At 47.9% G+C, this 19,100-nt stretch overlaps 2 protein-coding genes and 1 pseudogene across 2 annotated transcripts in view; 2 read left to right on the top strand and 1 right to left on the bottom strand.

Annotated features, from left to right (window-relative positions):
- Positions 1-286, bottom strand: part of LOC102863647 (taste receptor cell protein 1-like) — a 13,405-nt gene extending 13,119 nt beyond the window's left edge. Inside the window, exon 1 of the mRNA XM_006888378.1 lies at positions 266-286. Coding sequence (XP_006888440.1) covers positions 266-286 — 21 coding nt within the window. The remainder of the gene's footprint in view (positions 1-265) is intronic.
- Positions 287-4,858: 4,572 nt separating this feature from the next.
- On the top strand, positions 4,859-5,694 carry LOC102852631 (annotated as a pseudogene).
- An 8,274-nt stretch (positions 5,695-13,968) lies between these two features.
- On the top strand, positions 13,969-18,277 carry COMMD4 (COMM domain containing 4). The gene is made up of 8 exons (XM_006888290.1): positions 13,969-13,973; positions 16,306-16,377; positions 16,566-16,631; positions 16,944-16,983; positions 17,272-17,391; positions 17,539-17,619; positions 17,962-18,138; positions 18,226-18,277. Exons 1-8 carry the CDS (start codon positions 13,971-13,973, stop codon positions 18,264-18,266), a joined length of 600 nt encoding a protein of 199 aa, XP_006888352.1. The 5' UTR covers positions 13,969-13,970; the 3' UTR covers positions 18,267-18,277.
- Positions 18,278-19,100: the final 823 nt, after the last annotated feature.

Genomic DNA, 19,100 nt, shown 5'->3' with positions numbered 1-19,100 from the left:
GTGGGGGTGTAGGCACTGGTGGTGGTGATGGTGGTGGTGTGAGTGTGTGTGGTGGTGGTAGGTGGAGTGTTGGCGTTAGTGGGGTGGGAAGTGGACGTTGGAATTGATGGGATGATAAGGTGGTTATGATGACGGGGAGTCATGGTAGAGTTTATGACGAAGTTGGGGATGCTAACTGTGGCAAGAGTTCTCTGGAACCAGGTGGGATGAGGCTTAGTTGAGAGGTCACATCAACAACCACACTCTACTCACTCCTGGCTCCTACTCGTGCCCTGAGTGGGTCCATCGGGCTAACTAGGTGGTTTGGAGAAAGGCAAGTCAAAGAGAGCAGCCCTCTCCCCACACAAACACACTGGGCCCATGCCAAACACTCATCAGAGAAGTGGTTATTTCTTCCTGGTGAGCACGGTGGTGAAAATCTTGAGTAGCTGTGTACTTCCCAAATCCACCCCCTCAACCCTAATTCTAAAGAGGGGGCTGATCTGGGGGTTCCTCTTTGTTCTTGGTGCAGCCCTCCTCCCCCTCCCCCCCACTTTCTGGTGCAGAACCAGGAGAAGGGCTGAAGCAGCCCTGAGAAGCAGGAGGGCTGGGAAGACAGTGTCTTCACTGGAGCTTCACTGAGGAACCAGGTCCAGGGCTCACACCCAGCTCCACGCTCTCACCTCTGGGGACCAGAGGGGTTTATACCACCTCCAAACCCCTGTCACCCATACCCCTCGACTCTGTGTGATTCCTTATAAGACTCAGAGACTTGGTCCAGGTCACTCAAGGTTGAGCCCCCCCACCCCCTGCCAAGGAGATGGTCCCCAGGACCCTTCACAGCAGGATGTCCACCTCAGCCAGCCAACTGCACATCCCAACAACTCCCTCACACTCCCTGCTCCTTCCATGCAGCGACGGAGCCCCTCCCTCCCCACTCCCTCCACAGGCTTTCTTTCCTGGTCAGAGAGATGTGTTCTAGAAAAACCTAAAATAAATCCTCCATGGCACGCACTCGCATCACAAGCACATGTCCCAGGATTGTAGGAACCTCCTCACTCAGCAGAGGGAAGGCACCAACACTATCTTCTCAGTAAACCTGTGCCCTTCTGTCTGCAGACCCAGAGGCTGCCTCTGTATGACCCAGCATGAGGGTCCCTTCCAAATCCTTTCCGGGTGAAGAGGACAAAGGCCCTTTCTTGGCCGGTGGGATGAGGGAAGGATGCCTGACCAAGGTCTGGGAAGGCAGGGGCTCTGGCTTCTTCAGTCGCATCTACTCTCTCCCCTGACTCTCTTGTCCCCATTTTCCTACTTACCCTTCACAAGCTCCCTCTCGTGGGAGCTGTACCCTGACCCACAAATTTGCACATCACTTTAGAGCCCCTGTTCTGCCCCCCCTCACCTGTGCTCCCAGGATGCCCAGCTTTTACCTGTCAGCCTTGTTGCTGCCACAAAGCCTGTCTCCAGAGATGCTGATGCCCTGGGAAGCATGGGTGAGAGCAGCAGGCACCTCTGTCCCACCCCCACCCCCAGCTTGGCAGGGCCACTCCCCCCAACAACCCCCCCCAGGCACCCTTAAGGGAAGGGAGATCTGGCTTCTGATACCTCCGGTCCAAGGAAGGAGACAGTCCACACCCTAGGACTCGGGTCCTCCCTCCACATGGCCCCATCAGGCCAGATTGGATTGGAGTCAAAGCTAGGGGCAAGGCTTGGGCAGACTTAGACTGTGGGCTCACTGGGTGTGAGGCTGGCCTCACTGAGTGACATGGGACCAGAAGAATGAGGGGTACTCGGCACTGTCAAGCAGAGGACTCTGGGATCCGGCTCCCGCATTGGGGCAGCACACGAATGCTCACTCTACTCACCAGACCCCTCCTGAACAAGAACAGTTTTGCAGAAAAAACTCAGTTAAAGTCAGCCTGTGTCCAGAGCCAGGGCTCAGTCTGCAGTCAGATCAAACTCAGGATGGAATCGGAGTACGACCAGGGTCAGGAGTCAGTCTGCGGAGGGCAGGTGTTCAGTGTGGGGGGACCGGACTGGAATGTGAGCTCCAGCTGGCCTAGATCTGGGCTTTCACGCTGCCCGTCCACCACAGGCTTCTCATCCCAGAACCTGGAATAAGATAGATGGGATATCTGGCCTCAGAACTCAATGGTGAAGTTTCTAGAAGGTCCATACTTCTGGGATGTGATGAGAGTCAGACACTGAGGGCTGGATAGCATCTCTCCTCACAAACTTGCTTTCGCAGACACTTCCCCCCCCAGCCAGGACTCTCCCTGGTCCTCCAGCCCCAGACAATCCTGCCCCCTTTTCGGAGCTTGCCACTCAGGTGGGACGGCAATCGAACCCTGGTTCTAATGGCTGGTTATTATAATAGGGTTAGAATTATGTCCACGGTCTACTTGGATAGGAGTGAAGAGAGGCAGGGACCCCTGACATGGTGAGGCTCATCAGCACCCTTCTCCACACAGCTGAGCACAGTGGGCAGCCTCTGGTGTTGGGGAGAGAGCACTGAGGAACTGGACACACTTCCCTGCTTGGCTTGCTGGGGCAGGAGGAAGGAGACAGCTTTGGGGTCTTCTTCTCCCCTGATCCAGTGTTAATGGAGTGACAGAGTGGAAGAGGACCCCAAGGAGCAGAGGACAAAAGAGGCAGGTCACCCCAGGCTGAGCTGACAGACATTTGCCTAGACACACGGCAGGGGGCCAGAGGATGCTCACATTTTTGCTTATGTACCTTCCAGGGGCGAGGCAGGGATGGAGACCAAAGCAGAGCCTGTGCTCCTAAATGGAACTCTCTCTGCTCTTCAAACTCCCTAACCCAGGCTCTGCTGGAGAGGGGAGGAATGGGTTTAGACCACCATCACCTTCCCCACCACCCTTCAAGTCACCCGTGGCAAGATCCAGCCAGCTCCAGGCCTTCGTCTCTCCATCTATTAAATAGGAACACTGAAGCCTCGTGCATCGAGTCTGGGGGCCCCCTGGACAAGATGAGAGCTGGGAGCTTACAGAAGGCCCAGGGAGAAGAAGGTGGGGAGGTACTGCGCCCCTGAACATTCTCTATGGAATCTCAAATTCTGTCCTGGCCTTTCCCCATATCCTCCCCCCCCCTTTTCTCCCCATGCTCTATCATGCTAACTGAGAGAGCCCTTGCTGGCCCTGAGGAGTGCTGGACAGGTAGAGTGAGAAAACCAAACCCTTGAGCCTCCCAGAAAAAGTGTTTCAGAAAAAGTGGTGTGAACAAAGGTACACAGGGAACTCAGGGCGTGATCCGCAGGAATTCTGTGAGAGGAGAGTGACCCCACTTCTCGTGCCCTTCCTCACCCTCCTGCCACCTCCAGAGTTCTCTAGTTCCATTTTGGGGACCCACTCAAGTCCTCTTCCTCAGGCCTGAGAAGGGCTTCCAGTTACACATCCTGCCTGCCCACCAAACGTACTACCACCAAGCTGATTCTGACTCAGAACCACCCTCCACAGAGCTTCGAGGCTGTTAGTCTTTATGGGAGGGGATTGCTTCCCTTTCTCCCTTGGAGCAGCTAGTGGATGCCAATGGCCACTCTTACAGTCACACATAGCTCACTACCCAACCAGAGCGCCTTCACAGTCCTGCCTGTTTCCTGGTCACTGAGAAGCCCACACCTTCCAGGCAGGGCTGACTGGGTGGGAATTGTTCTGTGAGTGCCTGTCTGAAGCACGAAGAGCTTGTGGATTCTAAATGAATTAGGTGGGACTGCCCCACTGCCTCCTCACACCCCTGTCCAGGCTCACCCTGCCTCGCTCCTCTTCACTGCGTGTCCCTCCCCTCTGAGAAAGATGCTGCCCCAGGGGGGATGCCTGGCCCCAAGCTCTGCTCCTTACAGGTGTTTCCTCCCTACCAGAGGTCTGGCAGCCAATGCCAGGCTTCACTTGACTTACCTGCCCAGGCTGCAATCTGTTTTGTGGACTGTCTTGCTGAATCGTCCTTTCCCCAAGCGAGGCTGTATGTGGTGCTGAAAGAGAATTCTTCTAAAAAGCATAAGTCTCGGCCCTTCCCGCCCCTTCCCTTTCCTCAGAAAGTGGCCCATTCCTTTCTCTGGAATATATTTCTCCAATATACTTTCCTTTATCTTTACTTTCACCTCCACTCTTGTCTCCTCACCTTTCTTTTCAGCAAGTCACATGTTCCTGACTTTGACAGCTTTTGTGTTTGTGGGCCTCTCATCACTATAACGCCTTAAAGATCAGTGGCTCTTTTAAGAGCCACAAAAATTGCTGCACACTCTCTGGTGCCCCCATGGCACTGACCTCCTTGTTATCCCTGACCTGGCTCAATTCTTTGACCAGCAAGTGGGACCAAAGGCAGAGCACTCATCACACAATAAAAAGAAAAGAAAAAGTATGCATCTCATACACAGAAAAAAAAGAATTAACTTTCAAAGATTTTATTTAAGATGCACCGGGGACATTGGCAAACAATAAGGGTGCAAGAGTTGATGGGATAACAATTGGCATGTTTCAACTAGCAGATGCAACCCTGGACATGCTCACCAGTCTGTGCTAGAAAATTTGGAAAACAGCTACATGGTTACCTAACTGGAAAAGATCCATATTTTCTACCAAGAAAAGCGATCCACTGAAATGTGGAAATTATCAAACAATGTCATTAATGTCACATGCAAACACAATATTGCTGAAAAATCATCTAAAAATGGCTAGAACAGCACATTTACAGAGACCTGCCAGAAGTTCCAAGTTGGGTTTAGAAGAGGCCGTAGTGCCAGGGTTATCACTGCTGATGTCAGATGGATCCTGGTTGAAAGCAGGGAATACCAAAAGAATATCTATTTGTGTTTTATTGACTATACAGGCATCTGATTGCTTCTTCTCCTAAGAAACACCAAATGGCGGATGAAGCTGGTGCAGTGGGAGGCCCCAGAGGTCCTGGGAGCCCTGGGATGGGAGTCTACAGTGGTCTCTGCAGAGGCTTCGACAGTGGTCAGGGCGTGGATGAGGCCGTGGGAGGGGCTGCGGAGCTCTAAGAGGCTGCCTATCACCAAGCTGTGCCGTCTGGTCAAAGATACGAAGATCAAATCCTTGGAGATTTATCTCTTCCCACTGCCCATCCAGGAGTCTGAGATCATTTCACTTTTTCCTGGGGATGTCCCTCAAGGATGAGCTCTTGAAAACTATGCCTGTGCAGAGGCAGACACGTGCCGGCCAGAGGACCAGGTTCAAGACCTATGTCGCCATTGGAGACTATAATGGCCGTGTTGGCTTGGGCATCAAGTGCTTCAGGAGGTGGCTCCTGCCATCCGTGGGGCCATTATCCTGCCCAAGATCTCCACTGTCCCTGTGTGGTTTGGCTACTGGGGGAACAGAATTGGCAAGCCTCACATCGTCCCCTGCAAGGTGACTGGGCGCTGTGGCTCAGTGTTGGTGTGTCTGATCCCTGCACCCCGAGGCACTGGAATTGTCTCGGCCCCTGTGCCCAAGAAGCTGCTGATGTCTGGAATTGATGACTGTTACACCTAAGCCAGGGGCTGCACAGCTACCCTGGGCAACTTCGCCAAGGCCACCTTTAATGCCATCTCCAAGACCTACAGCTACTTGACCCCAGACCTCTGGAAAGAGACTGTGTTCACCAAGTCTCCCTACCAGGAATTCATTGGCCTTCTTGTAAAGACACATCAGAGTCTCTATGCAGAAGACTCAGGCTCCAGCTGTGGCCACCACATAGTGGATTTTGTATAACAAATAAAGTGAGTTAAGTAAAAAAAAAAGTCATTTGTGTGGATCATAACAAACTATGACTAACATAGAGAAGAATGGGGATTCCAGAACACTTAATTATGCTCATAGGAAACTATACCTAAATCAAGAAGCTGTTGTCTGAACAGAGCAAGGGAACATGGCATGATTTTAAATGAAGAAAGATGTGTAGATTGAATTCATACCCATTCAATCTGGATGCTGAACAAATAATTAGAGAAGCTTGACTCTTTGAAGAAGAATGTAGCATCAGGATTAGAGGAAGACTCATCAACAACCTGTGTTATGCAGATGACACAACCTTGCTTGCTCATAGTGAGGATAATTTGACACTCTTGCTGCAGAAGACCAAAGACAACAGCCTTCAATATGGATCACATTTCAATACCAAGAAGACAAAAATCACCATTGGCCAACAGGCAGGATCATATAAGGTGGAGAAAAGACTGAAATTGTCAACAATTTCCTCAATTGGATCCCCAATCAACACTGTGGGTTCCAGCAGTCAGAAGACTAGGAGACATATTACATTGGCAAAGACTGTTGTCAGGACCTCTCTAATGTACTGAGGAACAATGATGTCCGTTTAAAGACTAAGATGTGCCATATCTAGGCCATGGTCTTTTAAATTACTTGCTATGGATCTGAAAGCTGGATAATGAATAAGGTGACAGAAGAATCAATGTCTTTGAGTTATGTTGGAGAATGCACTATCTCATGGACTGCCAAAAGAACAAACAGGACTTGGAGAAAGTGCAGCCAGAGTGCTCCTTAGAGGCAAGAATAGCAAAGCTTCATCCACATATTCTGGGCATGTTGTCATTATGTGCCATTGAATTGGAACCAACTCCTAGCTGAGCCTCTAGCAGATTTTCAGAGGCAGCAAAGCACACGGGAAGAGACTGCTGATCTTTCTCCCATAGAGCTGCTGCTAGTGGATTAGAACTGCTGGAGAGTGCCAGCCTTGGTGTTGGTATAATTCTCCATGGACTATGAGAAAGCAAAGGAAGAAGCTAAGGAAGGATGTGGTCATTCTCAGATCAATGGGCCAGAAGCACAGGACATGACTGTGAAGAATGGGATTGTAAAAGCATTGATGCAGGTGGGAGTTAAGAAATTCATGCTGGAAACAGCTTCTCTCATGTGTGGAAAATAGGTCAAAAACAAACTATTTTTCAAATGTCTTTAATCACATCGACCAAGCCATTTATGAGATCACAGTCCTGACCCTTCAATACCAGTACTTCATGGAGACTCTGCAGATGTTCATATATAAATTGCCTCAGTACATTCCGGTATTTTGCACGTTTATTTTGTACTGCCCACTACAAACTGCCTGTCCTCAATACAACTCTCTGCTTTATCCTTAACAGAGCATGAAATTTTATTTGTTGACAGTTAGAATACATTTCACAAATAGATGCAAAACAGACTTTTCTCCAGGTGTGGGTGTGGGGGAAGTCAACTGAACCAGCCCTGGGGGATTTATTTGCATGGCTATAGATGAGAATGATTTTACCTTGCTGTCATCTGCAATTTAAAATTGTCATATAGATCAAAGGTCGTGAAAGGCTGAAATAATATAAATCTAGAAGAGTATGTTCTAATCAAAATAATGCATACTTATCTATTATAAACATTCAACAAGGGGTTTTTTTCTTATTAATTTTTTTTTATACTAGTCAGACTCTGTTTCCGGTATTATTTTTTCCTCTCCTTAACTTGGCCTCTCGGGAAGGCCTCTTTAACAAACTACCCAATGCATCATTGGTATCTCAGGCTCTGTCTTGGAGAAAACCAAACTAAGACAGTAGAGACATGTCCCCTAGAAGGGGATTCTGGACCTCACTGGACCCATGACCACAAGGACTTTTTTTCACAACTAAGGAAATGGGAAGACTAACTTTTCAATTAAAGGATGTCAATTTCTCACAATATCCTATACAAATGTAAAACTAACATTCTTTCAATAATATTTGAAAAGGAAAAGGTTTTTCTCTTTGCCTAGCAAAGTAACTAAGACTTTGCTATAAAAACAAAACCCCTTTGATGTTTGCCTGCCATAGTGCAGTCCATAGCTGAAAGTCACTCTCCAAATGAAACCCTTTGTTGATGGTTGTCTACCTTGAATCCACAGCTGACATTTATGTCCTTTAAATCCTGCAATCTGTAGCTGAGAGCAGCTCCCTTTTGGATGGTGCCAAGCTATCTCTGGAACCGTGATGGGACTGGGCCAATCCGCCTAGGACACAATCACTGGAGCCAACACCTGGGCAAGCAAAGATACTGTGAAAGGGCTCACACACCCTGATGCCCTGCATCTCTCCTGGATAAACCCCTGAGGTCTCCAAGGCTGGCAGACAGATTTGAGAAGCTTATTTCCCATCTATTTGTTGTTGTCAAGTGCTGTCCATTCGACTCTATCCCGCACCATCCTCATGCTCAAGGTCATTGTTTTAGTCACTGTGTTGATCTACCTAGTTGAGGGTCTTCCCCCCTTTCGATGATCTTCCACTTTTCCCAGTGTGATGTCTTTTTCCAAGGACTGGTATATAAAGTTATGTTGCTGTTGTGTACTATTGAGTCAGAACCCACCTGTAGCTGACCCTCCAGTGGGTTTTCAGAGAGTAAATCACATGGAAGGAGATTGCCCGTCCTCCAATGGAGGAGCTGGTGAATTCCAACAGTGTGCCTTCAGGATTGCAAAGCTTCTTGCCATTAGAACAAGAGTGCTCCCTATATACTGGTAGGAATAAAATTTTTGCTTTTCCACCTCAATCAATCTCCAGGATTGAATTTTGTGGTGTGAGGCAGCAGAAGCATGGTTTGCCTATAACAGCACTGTTACCTATAGGGGGATATATATGACCTATATACATGGATCAAGTTAAAGAGGGGAAAATCCTAATGTAAAGATTCTCAAAATCTGGACTTCTGGATCAGCAGTATTACTTACGTGGAGTCTTAATTATCTAAATCAAAATGATATAAACAAAAAACCACCCAAAATGACCCTGTGTTATGTGCTGTCAAGTCACCCACAACTCATAGCAGCCCTATGTACAATAGCTCTGAACCCTGCTCTATCTTGAACCAATCTCACTGTCTCTGACACATCTACTCCCATTTCCCCAGTCATTGAATCAATCCATCTCAACCAGGAGCTTCTTCTCTTACCTCCCAGGTATCATGTCCCTCTCCAGGGACTGGTTCCTCCTGGCCACATGCCCAAAGTATGTCAGACAGAGCTTCAAAATCCTTGCCCCCAAGGAACAGCCTGATCTCGTCACCTTTGCTAGAATGAACCTGTTTATTCTCTTAGCAGTCTATGGTATATTCAATACGTTTCCCCAGCACCATAGCTCAAAGGCAGCAATTCTTCTTCTATCATTCTGAGTCATGGTCCAGCTCTCTGATGCATAGCAAGAAATTGCTAAGAACATGGCCTGGATCAGGATAGAAAAAATAAAATGGCTTCAAATCTTTCAAAGTGCTAAAGAGCAATAATATCAGTTTAAAGACATTAATCATGAGCCTGGTTCAAGCCACGGTCTTCTCAATGACTTTCTGTGCATATGAAAGTTGGACAGTGAATAATTATGACAGAAGAATTCATGCTTTTGAACTGTGGTGTTAGAGCTCTGAAAGCCATATGGACTGCCAAAAGAACAAACAAGTCTATCTTGGAGGAAGAGTAACTAGGGTGCTCCTCAGAGGCGAGGCTGGTGAAGCCTGGTGTCACGTACTTGGGCATGTGGGCAGGATGGGCCAGTCCTCGAAGAAAGACACCATGTTGGGAAAGGTAGAGAGGAAAAGCAGAGGAAGACCCTCAAGGAGCTAGATTAACACAGCGACTGTAACAAAGAGATCAAATATATCAGAGATGGTGAGGTTGGTGCAGGATAGGGAACATTTAAGGTTGATTGAAACCAAAGTTGTTCCATTTTGCTGGCCTTCTGACCCTATCCATTTATGTCTGTGTTCCAGGAAACAGTAAATCACCTGATTGATGTTTATCCCTGTTGTAGTATTATGTGTCGTTGAGTCGCTTGTGACTCATAGTGACCTCTGTGTACAACAACTCTGAAGCCTCCCCTGTCCTGAGCCAGTCTGACTCTGACACACCTACCCCCATTGTCCAAGTCACTGTATCAATCCATCTCCTCCAGGTTCTTCCAAGCATGTATTTCTCCAAGGATTTGTCCCTCCTGGACACATGCCCAAAAGATGTAAGATGGAGCTTCAAAATCCTAGCCTCCAAGGAGAAACTTGGTTTCACTCTCTACAAGAAGGACCTATTTGTTTTCTTGGCAGTCTATGGTATGTTCAAGATGCTTCTCCAGAACCACAACTCAAAGGCATCAATTCTTCTTCTATCATCCTTAGTTATTTTTCAGCTCTCTGATGTATAGCAAGTAATTGTGAAAACCATGGACTGGGTCAGGTGCACTTTAGTGACACTGTTGCTTCTCAGTACTCTGGAAAGATCCCTGACAGTAGATTTACCTAATGCAATTCATTTTTTTATTTCCTGATTGCTGGTGCCAAGAGTGTTGGTAGTGGACCCCAGCAAGCTGAAATTGTTTACAATCTCAGTGTCTTCTCCATCCATCATGGTGCTGCCAATTGGCCCAGTGGTGAGAATCTTTGCCTTCTTATATTGAGCTTCAACCCATATTGATGACCACAGTCCTTGTCCTTCTGCAGCAGGCGTTTCAGTTCAGTTTCAGCAAGCAGGGTTGTAATCTATGACCCACTCCCGGAGGCAGGAGATAGCTAAAACGTGATGTAATGGGAAAAAAGGAAAATAGTCCCAGGCCCTCGAAATGGCTATGACTACCATTAATTGGCCAATATTTGTTGTGCTGCTGACCGGCCAATGTAGAATTGATAAAAACCCCATTCTTCGCTTTGCTATATTGAGCCTCAGCCCACTTTTATGGAAGCACACGTTTTAAATAAAGCCTGTCCGCTCTACACTTGTTGCTTCTAGGCTTTTTGGTGAGTTTGGACCTTTCAGCATGGTTCAGATATGTTCATAGGGTCACTGTGAGTCATGGTCAACTCAAAGGCACCTAACAACAACACAATAGAAATATCACAACTGGGTAGCTTAACAACAACAAAAATTTGTTTGCAATTTAAGACTAGAGGTCTGAATTCAGGGCATTTTCTCTCTCTGCAGGCTCTTGGGTAAAGTCCTTGTTTCTTTTCAGCTTCTATTTCTGGGTTCCTTGGCAATATATGGCAAGCACTCTCCTTTTGTGCTTGATAATTTGCTTTTTCATATCTCAAAAGAGATTGACTCAGGACATAGTCTACACAAGTGCTATCTCATTAACATAACAAAGAAAGCACCCCCTGCCTCCTCAGGTGGGATGATGATAACTGGTAAATGGGTTAGGCTTTACAACACATTTTAGAGGTACATAAGGTTCACTCTGTAACACTTGGTGTAATTTCCTTGGGCTCTGCAAAGACAAAGTAATATGAACTTGGTGGTATAAGGCAAAAGAAATTTATTCTATCACAGTTTGGGAGGCTAGAAGCCCCTCAAGATGTCAGTTCTTTAAAGGCTTTAGCAGGGGCAGAGGTCATCCTTGCTTCTTCCTAGTTTCTGCTGCTTGCTTGCCAGGAATGCTCTGTTTTGTTGGCTTGCAGACACATCACTCCAGTCTCTGCTCCTCCGTCACATGGCATTCGTCCTGCAAGTCTGTGTGCTGCTTCTCCTCATAGAGGGACACTATGTTAGAAGCTTGTAATTAGAACAGTAACTACAGACATAACTGACTCCATTTGTATAGAATAAGTCATGTTAAGGGAATAAGTTTTCTGCCAACAGTTGTTTTTCTCTGCATGAATGTCCAATATGGTGGCTGCTTTCTCTGGTTAAGATGTTTTCCACAATGGCCATCTGGAACACCAATACCAGAGGTCAGCAGAATGAAGGTGGGCTCATCCTTGTCTGATTAAAATAAGAGATGAAGAAAGTTATGGCCCTTATTTTAATCCTTGGAAAAGTTGTGTTGCTGTTGTTAGGTGCCATTGAGTCGTCTACAACTCATAGTGACCCTATAACAACTGATCTGAGCCTTGTCCTATCCTGTACCATCCTCATCAGCTCAGACATGCTGGAGCCCATTGCTGCAGTCACTGTGTCAGTCCATCTGGTTGAAGGTCCTCCTCTTTTGTTGATCCTCCACCTGTCTAAGCACAATGTCCTGTACACATGTTATATGCCCTGCCCTCCTGCACCTTCACTCCTATCCTGGTCCTTAATTTAGCTTACTAATTGTATGTTTTTAGTCACTAGATAGGCCTGTCAAAAGAAATCAAGAGCATCACCAAAGAAGACATTCAGATGGCTAACAAACACATGAAGAAATGTTCAAAATCCCTAGCTCTAAGAGAGATGCAAATGCAAATCAACTATGAGATATCATCTCACCCCAGTCAGAACAGTAAAATTTAACAGAACAGCAAACATCAAATGTTGGTGAGGTTGTGGAGAAACAGGAACCCTTATTCACTGTTGATGGGAGTGTAAAATGGTGCAACCACTGTGGAAGGCTGTATGGTGCTTTCTCGAAAAGTTGCAAATAGAAATACCATTTAACCCAGCAATTCAACTTCTGGGAATTTACCCTAAAGAAACCATAACTGCTACCCAAGCAGATATATGCACACCCATGTTTATTGCGGCTTTGTTTGCAATAGCAAGGAGTTGGAAACAACCTAAGTGCCCATCAACAAATGAATGGATAGAGAAGCTCCAGTGTATTCACACAATGGAATACTACACTGCATTGAAAAACAAGGAACTCATGAAATACTATCTAAAACAGGTAACCCTGGAGGACATTGTGCTGAGTGAAATATCTCAGTCACAAAAGGACAAATATTGCATAGGGCCACTTTTATAAAATGTGACTGATATCAGGGTTGAGGGAAGACAGAAAAGGAGGAGAGGAATGATGTATATTGCATTGAAACCGATGAGGGAGGGATCTGTTTAAAAGGGATATATGAATAGGTATTCTTGTCATTACAGAAGTCCTGAATGAAGATTGCATAGTGAAGTGAACTTGGGAGGAGGGATTGTCTAACAATGAAAGAGTTTCTCTTTTCAAAAAGAAGAGTGATTTGGGGAGGAGGGGTTGGGCAGGGAGGAAAGTGCAACAATGAATGACTGGAAATCCTAAGTCTCTGTAAACTTTCATTAAAATTAATTTTTAAAAAAGAAAGAAATCAAGAGCAGAGGATACTTTGGAGAGCTACAGAAAGCTCTGTCTCTTGTTGGTGTACACTTTTTAACCAACTTCTTTTTTCTCCAAAACCTGAGTTAACTAGTTAGGCTGTATCACTTCAGGGATATAAACCTGAGATTTTAGGTAACAGTTAGCCACATGGGATTAGGTCCCACTCTGCTCCAGTATGACCTCTAGATCACATCTGCAAAGACGTTATTTCTATTCATTTGGCATCTTGACAGCGTGGGTTTTCTTTCAGAGACTCTGACGTTGTATGCCGTGGAGTTGGAAACGACCCATATCTGACCCTCCAGTGGAATGGATTTGAACCTCATGCCTTTAGGATTGCAGCACAGCTTCTTACCACTAGGCCACCAGAGGATACATATTGGGGTTTAAGGCTTAGCTCACTGCTTTAGTGTGACAACTTTGCCCCACACAACACACCAAAAGAAATGGCTCCTTGAAGCTTTCTGAATAAATATTCGCATCATACACGTCATATGAAGGCTTCACTCTTATGATCCCTTCATATGAAAGGATCACTCCCCTCAAGTCTCAGAAATTAAATGAGACTGAGAAGAATGGATGCATCTAACTTAACCCATGCCTGTTATTTCCACCATGAGCCCGCTGCCCAGGGATGGCCCCTGGCTGGCTGAGCAATATCAATATCATGGCCAGGGCATACCAGACCTGTTTCAAGGTCTCTTGCCACCTTAAATGGTTCCACTTGCTCTTTGCTACTAGTTTCATCTTCATTTACGAGGTTCTGGCATTGGTTATGTCCAGAGAAGAGCCTGAGAAAAGGGAGGAAGCGTCTGCACTTAGTTCACAAGTCAGTCTTTTCTCTGCAGAGAAAACGAATTCCGACCTCACCGGATAACGGCTCCTCCTCCTCGGCAGCCGCCAGTGGCTTCGTCACGTGACCGCGAGATCAGCTGACCTGGTTGGACAGGAAGAAGAAATTTCTGCTCCTAGACCGTTTGGCGCGATGGTAAGGGGTGAGGGAAAGATACAGGGGGTCCTGGGGGCCAGGCAGAATAGAGTCCCCCCAAATCCCATATTGCTAATGCAGAGAAGAAAGGTAGGATACCAGGTGACCTCAGAATTGAGGAACGGGTGAGTCTGCTCTGGCCTCTTGGAGATGTTCGCAAAGGAGTGCCGAGGGCTCTGTAGAGCAGTCCTTTTGTAGCCCACCCTGCGTTGCTTCCCACAAAGGCAGGCTGAGCGACGTGGAGACCTGAGGGCTTTCTTTCCACAAAGAAGGAGCCCTTATGCCGTGGGACAGGATCTGGGCTTGTCTGGTTAGAGGAGTATTTCCAGGCTCTTCCAAACTTCTAGGAGGACAACACAAACGTGTCCACTTCCCCAGCCCACCTGTAGGAGTGGAGAAGAACATGCATAGAATTAGACTCAGTTTTCTTTACTGTTAGGAAGCACCCTTGCTTTTCCAGAGTCAGAAAGGAATAGTTTTCGGCTCAGACTTCCCAATCCATCCCTCTATTCCTTCAGTCGTCTATTGAACATACATTTTTGAGTGTCTATACCATGAGCTCTGGTGACCTAGCGAAGAAGGAGTTGCACTGCCAACCCAAAGGTAAGTGGTTTGAGTGCACTGGCAGCTTCAAGGGAGAAAGATGGACGGCCGGCCTCCTCCTGGGTGATTTACAACCTCTGAAAACCCACTGGAGGTTCAACTAGGGGTCTGTTTTGAGTCCTCAGCATATAGCACCTCTACACCATGCCCTGGGACTTCAGCTGCAGAAAGAGAGAGGAAGCGAGAGGCGTATAGTTAAAACTGAAGGGGAAAGGGCATAGCTTGTGCATAGAAAGACTGCCATTTGAATGGCATCACCCTGAGGATTCAGGGGGAAAAGCTGGCTGGGTGAAGTGCAGTATGTGTACTAGGAATGGGAAGATGTGGGGGTGGGGTGCTGCATCTTCAGGCTGGGGACAGCATGTGCAAAGACCAGTGAGAGAGCCTTCGAATCCCTCAGAATGAACCCAGTTCACCAGAAGAGAATAATCTAGAGGTTCGTGAAAGATGTGGCTGATCTTTCTGGATCTTGGAAAACATATAAATAAGTTTGTACTTTAAGTAGAGAGCGAGAGAGCACTAGTGTGCTAAAAGGTTCCTTCTGACTGTCTTGGAGGGAGATCAGGAAGGGGGAAGGAGCATAAGCTGGGGACTCCAGAAGCTGTTGGTGGTGACCTGCTTTAGACTAAAAGGAATGGAGAGAAAGGAAAATAAGGGGAAATCAGTATTGAGTCATTGAATCAGGGAGTCATCAGCACAAACATAATTGCTGACGCCTAAGAACAGGAAAGCTGTCTCAGTGAAGGTGTGACCTGAGAGGGCCTTGGGCAGAGCCTGGAAAATACCAGCATTGTAAGAAATAGTACAAGGAACACATTCTTGCAGGAAAATCCGTGCAATACAGAAGTATGTAGAACTCTATAGGTAGAATTCAGGAGTCCAGGAACCTAGGGGAAAATCTGAAAATCTTTTCTTTCCACCAATTTGAACCAAAACCTTAGTGTTTCTTGCTGCTATGTTTCCTTTTCAACAACCTCAGTGTAATTAGCAGCAACTCTGTCGGTGATGAAAGTCATGAAGAGCTTCTTATCATAAAATCGCTGATAGCAGATGGCATGAAATAGTGTCTGTCTGCTCATTATTTCTAAATTATTGTGGTTACTAGAGTTTCTGCTGTGTCTTGGGTGGGGTTTTTTTTCCAGTTGGTGTAAAGAGGGCCTTACAGACTTCACCAGGTGCCAAACAAACCTGCAGCAGCACAAAAAGGTTGCCCACTGGCATCAGATTGACTCCAGCTTATAGTGAATTACTGTGCCATGCCAGGACAGAGGAGAATGGCCCTAGAGGGTTTCTGAGGTTGTAGATCTTTATGGTCATAGGCTGCCTGATCGTTCTCCCGAAGAGTGGCTGGTGGGTTCAAAGAATGGGAATTTTTGGTTGGTAGTCCAATGCTTTAACCACAGCATCACCCGAGCTCCTTACCAAAAGGCAAAGACCCTTTGAAATAGACTAAGAAGCTCAAGACCATCCTTCTCAGCCCATTACTTCATCACTAGTCCATTCCCCTACCCTAGAGTAGCCACAGTCAGGAGTTGTGGAGAGCACCACGTTGGGGCTGAGGAAAGGAGGAGACTCAGGTCTGAATGAACAAAGGGCAGGCATTTCAGGGTGTTGGCAGAACATGGTAGAGCAGTCATCTGGGATCACACATGGAGCCCATCCACACCCCAGCCCGCCTGGTAGCCTGACCACTCCCCCACCCCCCACCCCCGTCTCTCTCCCTTTGCAGAGGTTCCGCTTCTGTGGGGATCTGGACTGTCCCGACTGGGTCCTGGCGGAAATCAGCACGCTGGCGAAGATTGTTGAGTGCACAGGGTCTACTTGGTTGGGAGGGAGGGGTATTGGGACTGGGGCTGTGGGAGTGGCAAGTGGTGAGGTGACTTGGGTTGTGACCTCTGTGCCCTTCAGCCTGTCCTGGCATGCCGTGTGTCTGGGATCATGTTGAGGGTGAAATGACCAGCCTGGCTGATGTGGGCCCTTCCTTTCCAGTCCTCTGTGAAGCTGCGCCTGCTGTGCAGTCAGGTGCTGAAGGAGCTGCTGGGCGAGGGCATTGATGTGAGTACACCATTCCCCGGGAGCTGGGTGCTCCGGAACCCCCGGGATACCACCCATTCTGCCCTCTGTTGTTGAGTAACATTGAGTTGGAACCAACTCACAGCTGATCCTTGAGTGGGTTTTTAGAGGCATTTTAATCTCATGGGAGGAGATTGCCCATTTTTCTCCCATGGAGCAGCTAGTAGCTTTGAACTGTGTGCTTCAGGTTAGTAGTGCAGCTCCTTACCACTAAGCCACCAGCGGGTCCAGGTTGGGGTGGAGGTGAGGGACTGATGAGGATGGGCACCCCCTGAGGTCCTCCTTTCCCTACAGTATGAGAAGATCCTGAAGCTCACAGCTGATGCCAAGTTTGGTGAGTACTCCACTGAGTCCTTCGGCCTTTGGATAACCCTGTGGCCCAGCAGGCATAGACCCCCCCCTCCTCTCATCAGCCTTCCCTCATCATTTGCTGTTGTGCAGAAGCATGAGGGGGAGAAAGGTCCCGACAGCCCTGCCCTGAACCCCCATGCCCTCTAACATCTCTGGTGGAACAGGAAAAGTGGCTTTGTGAGATCTAGGGGTTCTGTACTGAAGATGGTGGGGTGACAGGGAGGCTGCACGGGCTGCAGTGACACGCCCACCCCACTGCGGGCCTCCCTAGAGTCAGGCGATGTGAAGGCCACGGTGGCGGTGCTGAGTTTCATCCTCTCCAGTGCGGCCAAGCACAGTGTGGACGGCGAATCCTTGTCCAGTGAGCTGCAGCAGCTGGGGCTGCCCAAAGGTACAGGGACAGGGCGGGCAGATGGGCAGCTTGTGGATCAAAGACTGTGGCACTGCATTCTCTGGGCCAGCAGCCTGAGACCTGCCCACTGGACAACCCTAGCCCAGCCCCTGCCTGGACTTCACAAGACCTCTGTTTTGCCCCTAGAGCACGCAGCCAGTCTGTGCCGATGCTATGAGGAGAAGCAAAGCCCCCTGCAGGAGCACCTGCGGTCCTGTAGCCTTCGTGGTGAGTGCAGGGTGGTCCATGTGGGAAGGGGTTCATTTTAGAAGCTGCCAGTCATGAGAGGGAGACTTGACCATAGACACGTGTGGAGCAGTCTCAGAGCTGGGCTCACTCCCAGCTCTCCGAGTCCAGCCTGGGTTCCTTTTCTCTGAGGTCTGCTGTGTTTACCCGAGTTGCTGTTCACTGAGCTCCTGCTCTGTGAGCACAAGGCCCAGCTCAGCACCACTGTGCCAGCTGTGAGAATGAGGAAACAGGGTAGAGGAATGAGAGCTTTTCAGAGGTCTCAAGCGAGGGAGAGGGCAGAGGGCTGCCCAGGATCCTCAGTGCATCCACGCTGTCTTGCAGTGAACAAGCTGGCAGGTGTGGGCTGGCGGGTGGACTACACTCTGAGCTCCAGCCTACTGCGGTCTGTGGAAGAGCCCATGGTGCACCTGCGGCTGGAGGTGGCATCTGCCCCAGGTGCCAAGGTGCAGCCTGTCACTATGTCTCTATCAGTAGAAAAGTTCCAGGTCCTACTGGCAGGTAACACTCAATCTGACCTAGAGAGATGCAGGACCCTCCCAGCTCCCACCTGCCTGCTTGCCCATATGCCCACCTCTTCCTCTGTAGAGCTGAAGCAGGCACAGACCTTGATGAGTTCCCTGGGCTGAGAAGAAAGGTGCAGAGATGCCTACTTGTGCCAAGTGACTGCCCTCCAGACCTCTCTTCTGGGAGTGGCCTCAGGCCCAGCACACTGGGTACCTGGGCTGGACCCAAGGCCTCACCTCAGTCGTCCCTGGCTTCCTAAGTTCCCATCTGGAATTCAGCAGGAGGATCCTAAGGCCCTGTTCCCAGAACTGCCTTTCCTCCTCCTCAAAGACACATGTCAGCTCTTCACGAGTCAGGAGAAATAAACAGAAATACAAGGGAGTGTGTTTGTGGTTTCTTTTTTGGTTTCAGATTGGGGAGGAGGGGGTTTGAGAGAGACCAAGTGATACTTGGCCCTCTAGCCTGTCACTCATTTTGTCTTCTCCTCTGCTGGTGAGGGAAACAGGACCAAAAAGAAGCAGCTTGTTCTTTTTTTTTTTTTTCAGATTCTCAAATTTATTTATATACCCCCTTCCCAAGGCTTTCACAAAAAATAGAAACAATACCAACAAAAATCTTTACTACAGCGTTGAAGTGAATTTTAAAACCATAGCTCAGATCCATTGTTTTATAGCTTATATAATTAATGTAGGCTATAAATTCCAACTTTATATTAGAAGTACTACATAAGAAAACCCAGCCCATATTTTTTTTTCTAAATAATTTTAATGAACATTTACAGAGAATTTGGATTTCCACTCATTCATTGCTGCACTTGTCTCCCCGCCCAGCCCTCTCCCCCCGCCCCCCAGTTCGCTCCTCTCTTTCAAAAGTAAAAGAAAGACTCCCTCCCTGGTACACAATCCCCCCACACCTCTCCCACTGCCCCAAGTACATTCCACTATGCAACCTTAATT

Source organism: Elephantulus edwardii, unplaced genomic scaffold (genome assembly GCF_000299155.1).
Source record: "Elephantulus edwardii isolate Elephantulus edwardi_28Jun2011 unplaced genomic scaffold, EleEdw1.0 scaffold00066, whole genome shotgun sequence".
Lineage (NCBI taxonomy): Eukaryota > Metazoa > Chordata > Mammalia > Macroscelidea > Macroscelididae > Elephantulus > Elephantulus edwardii.
The sequence above is the reverse complement of the archived record's forward strand: the minus strand, read 5'-3'. Positions and strand labels throughout refer to the sequence as shown.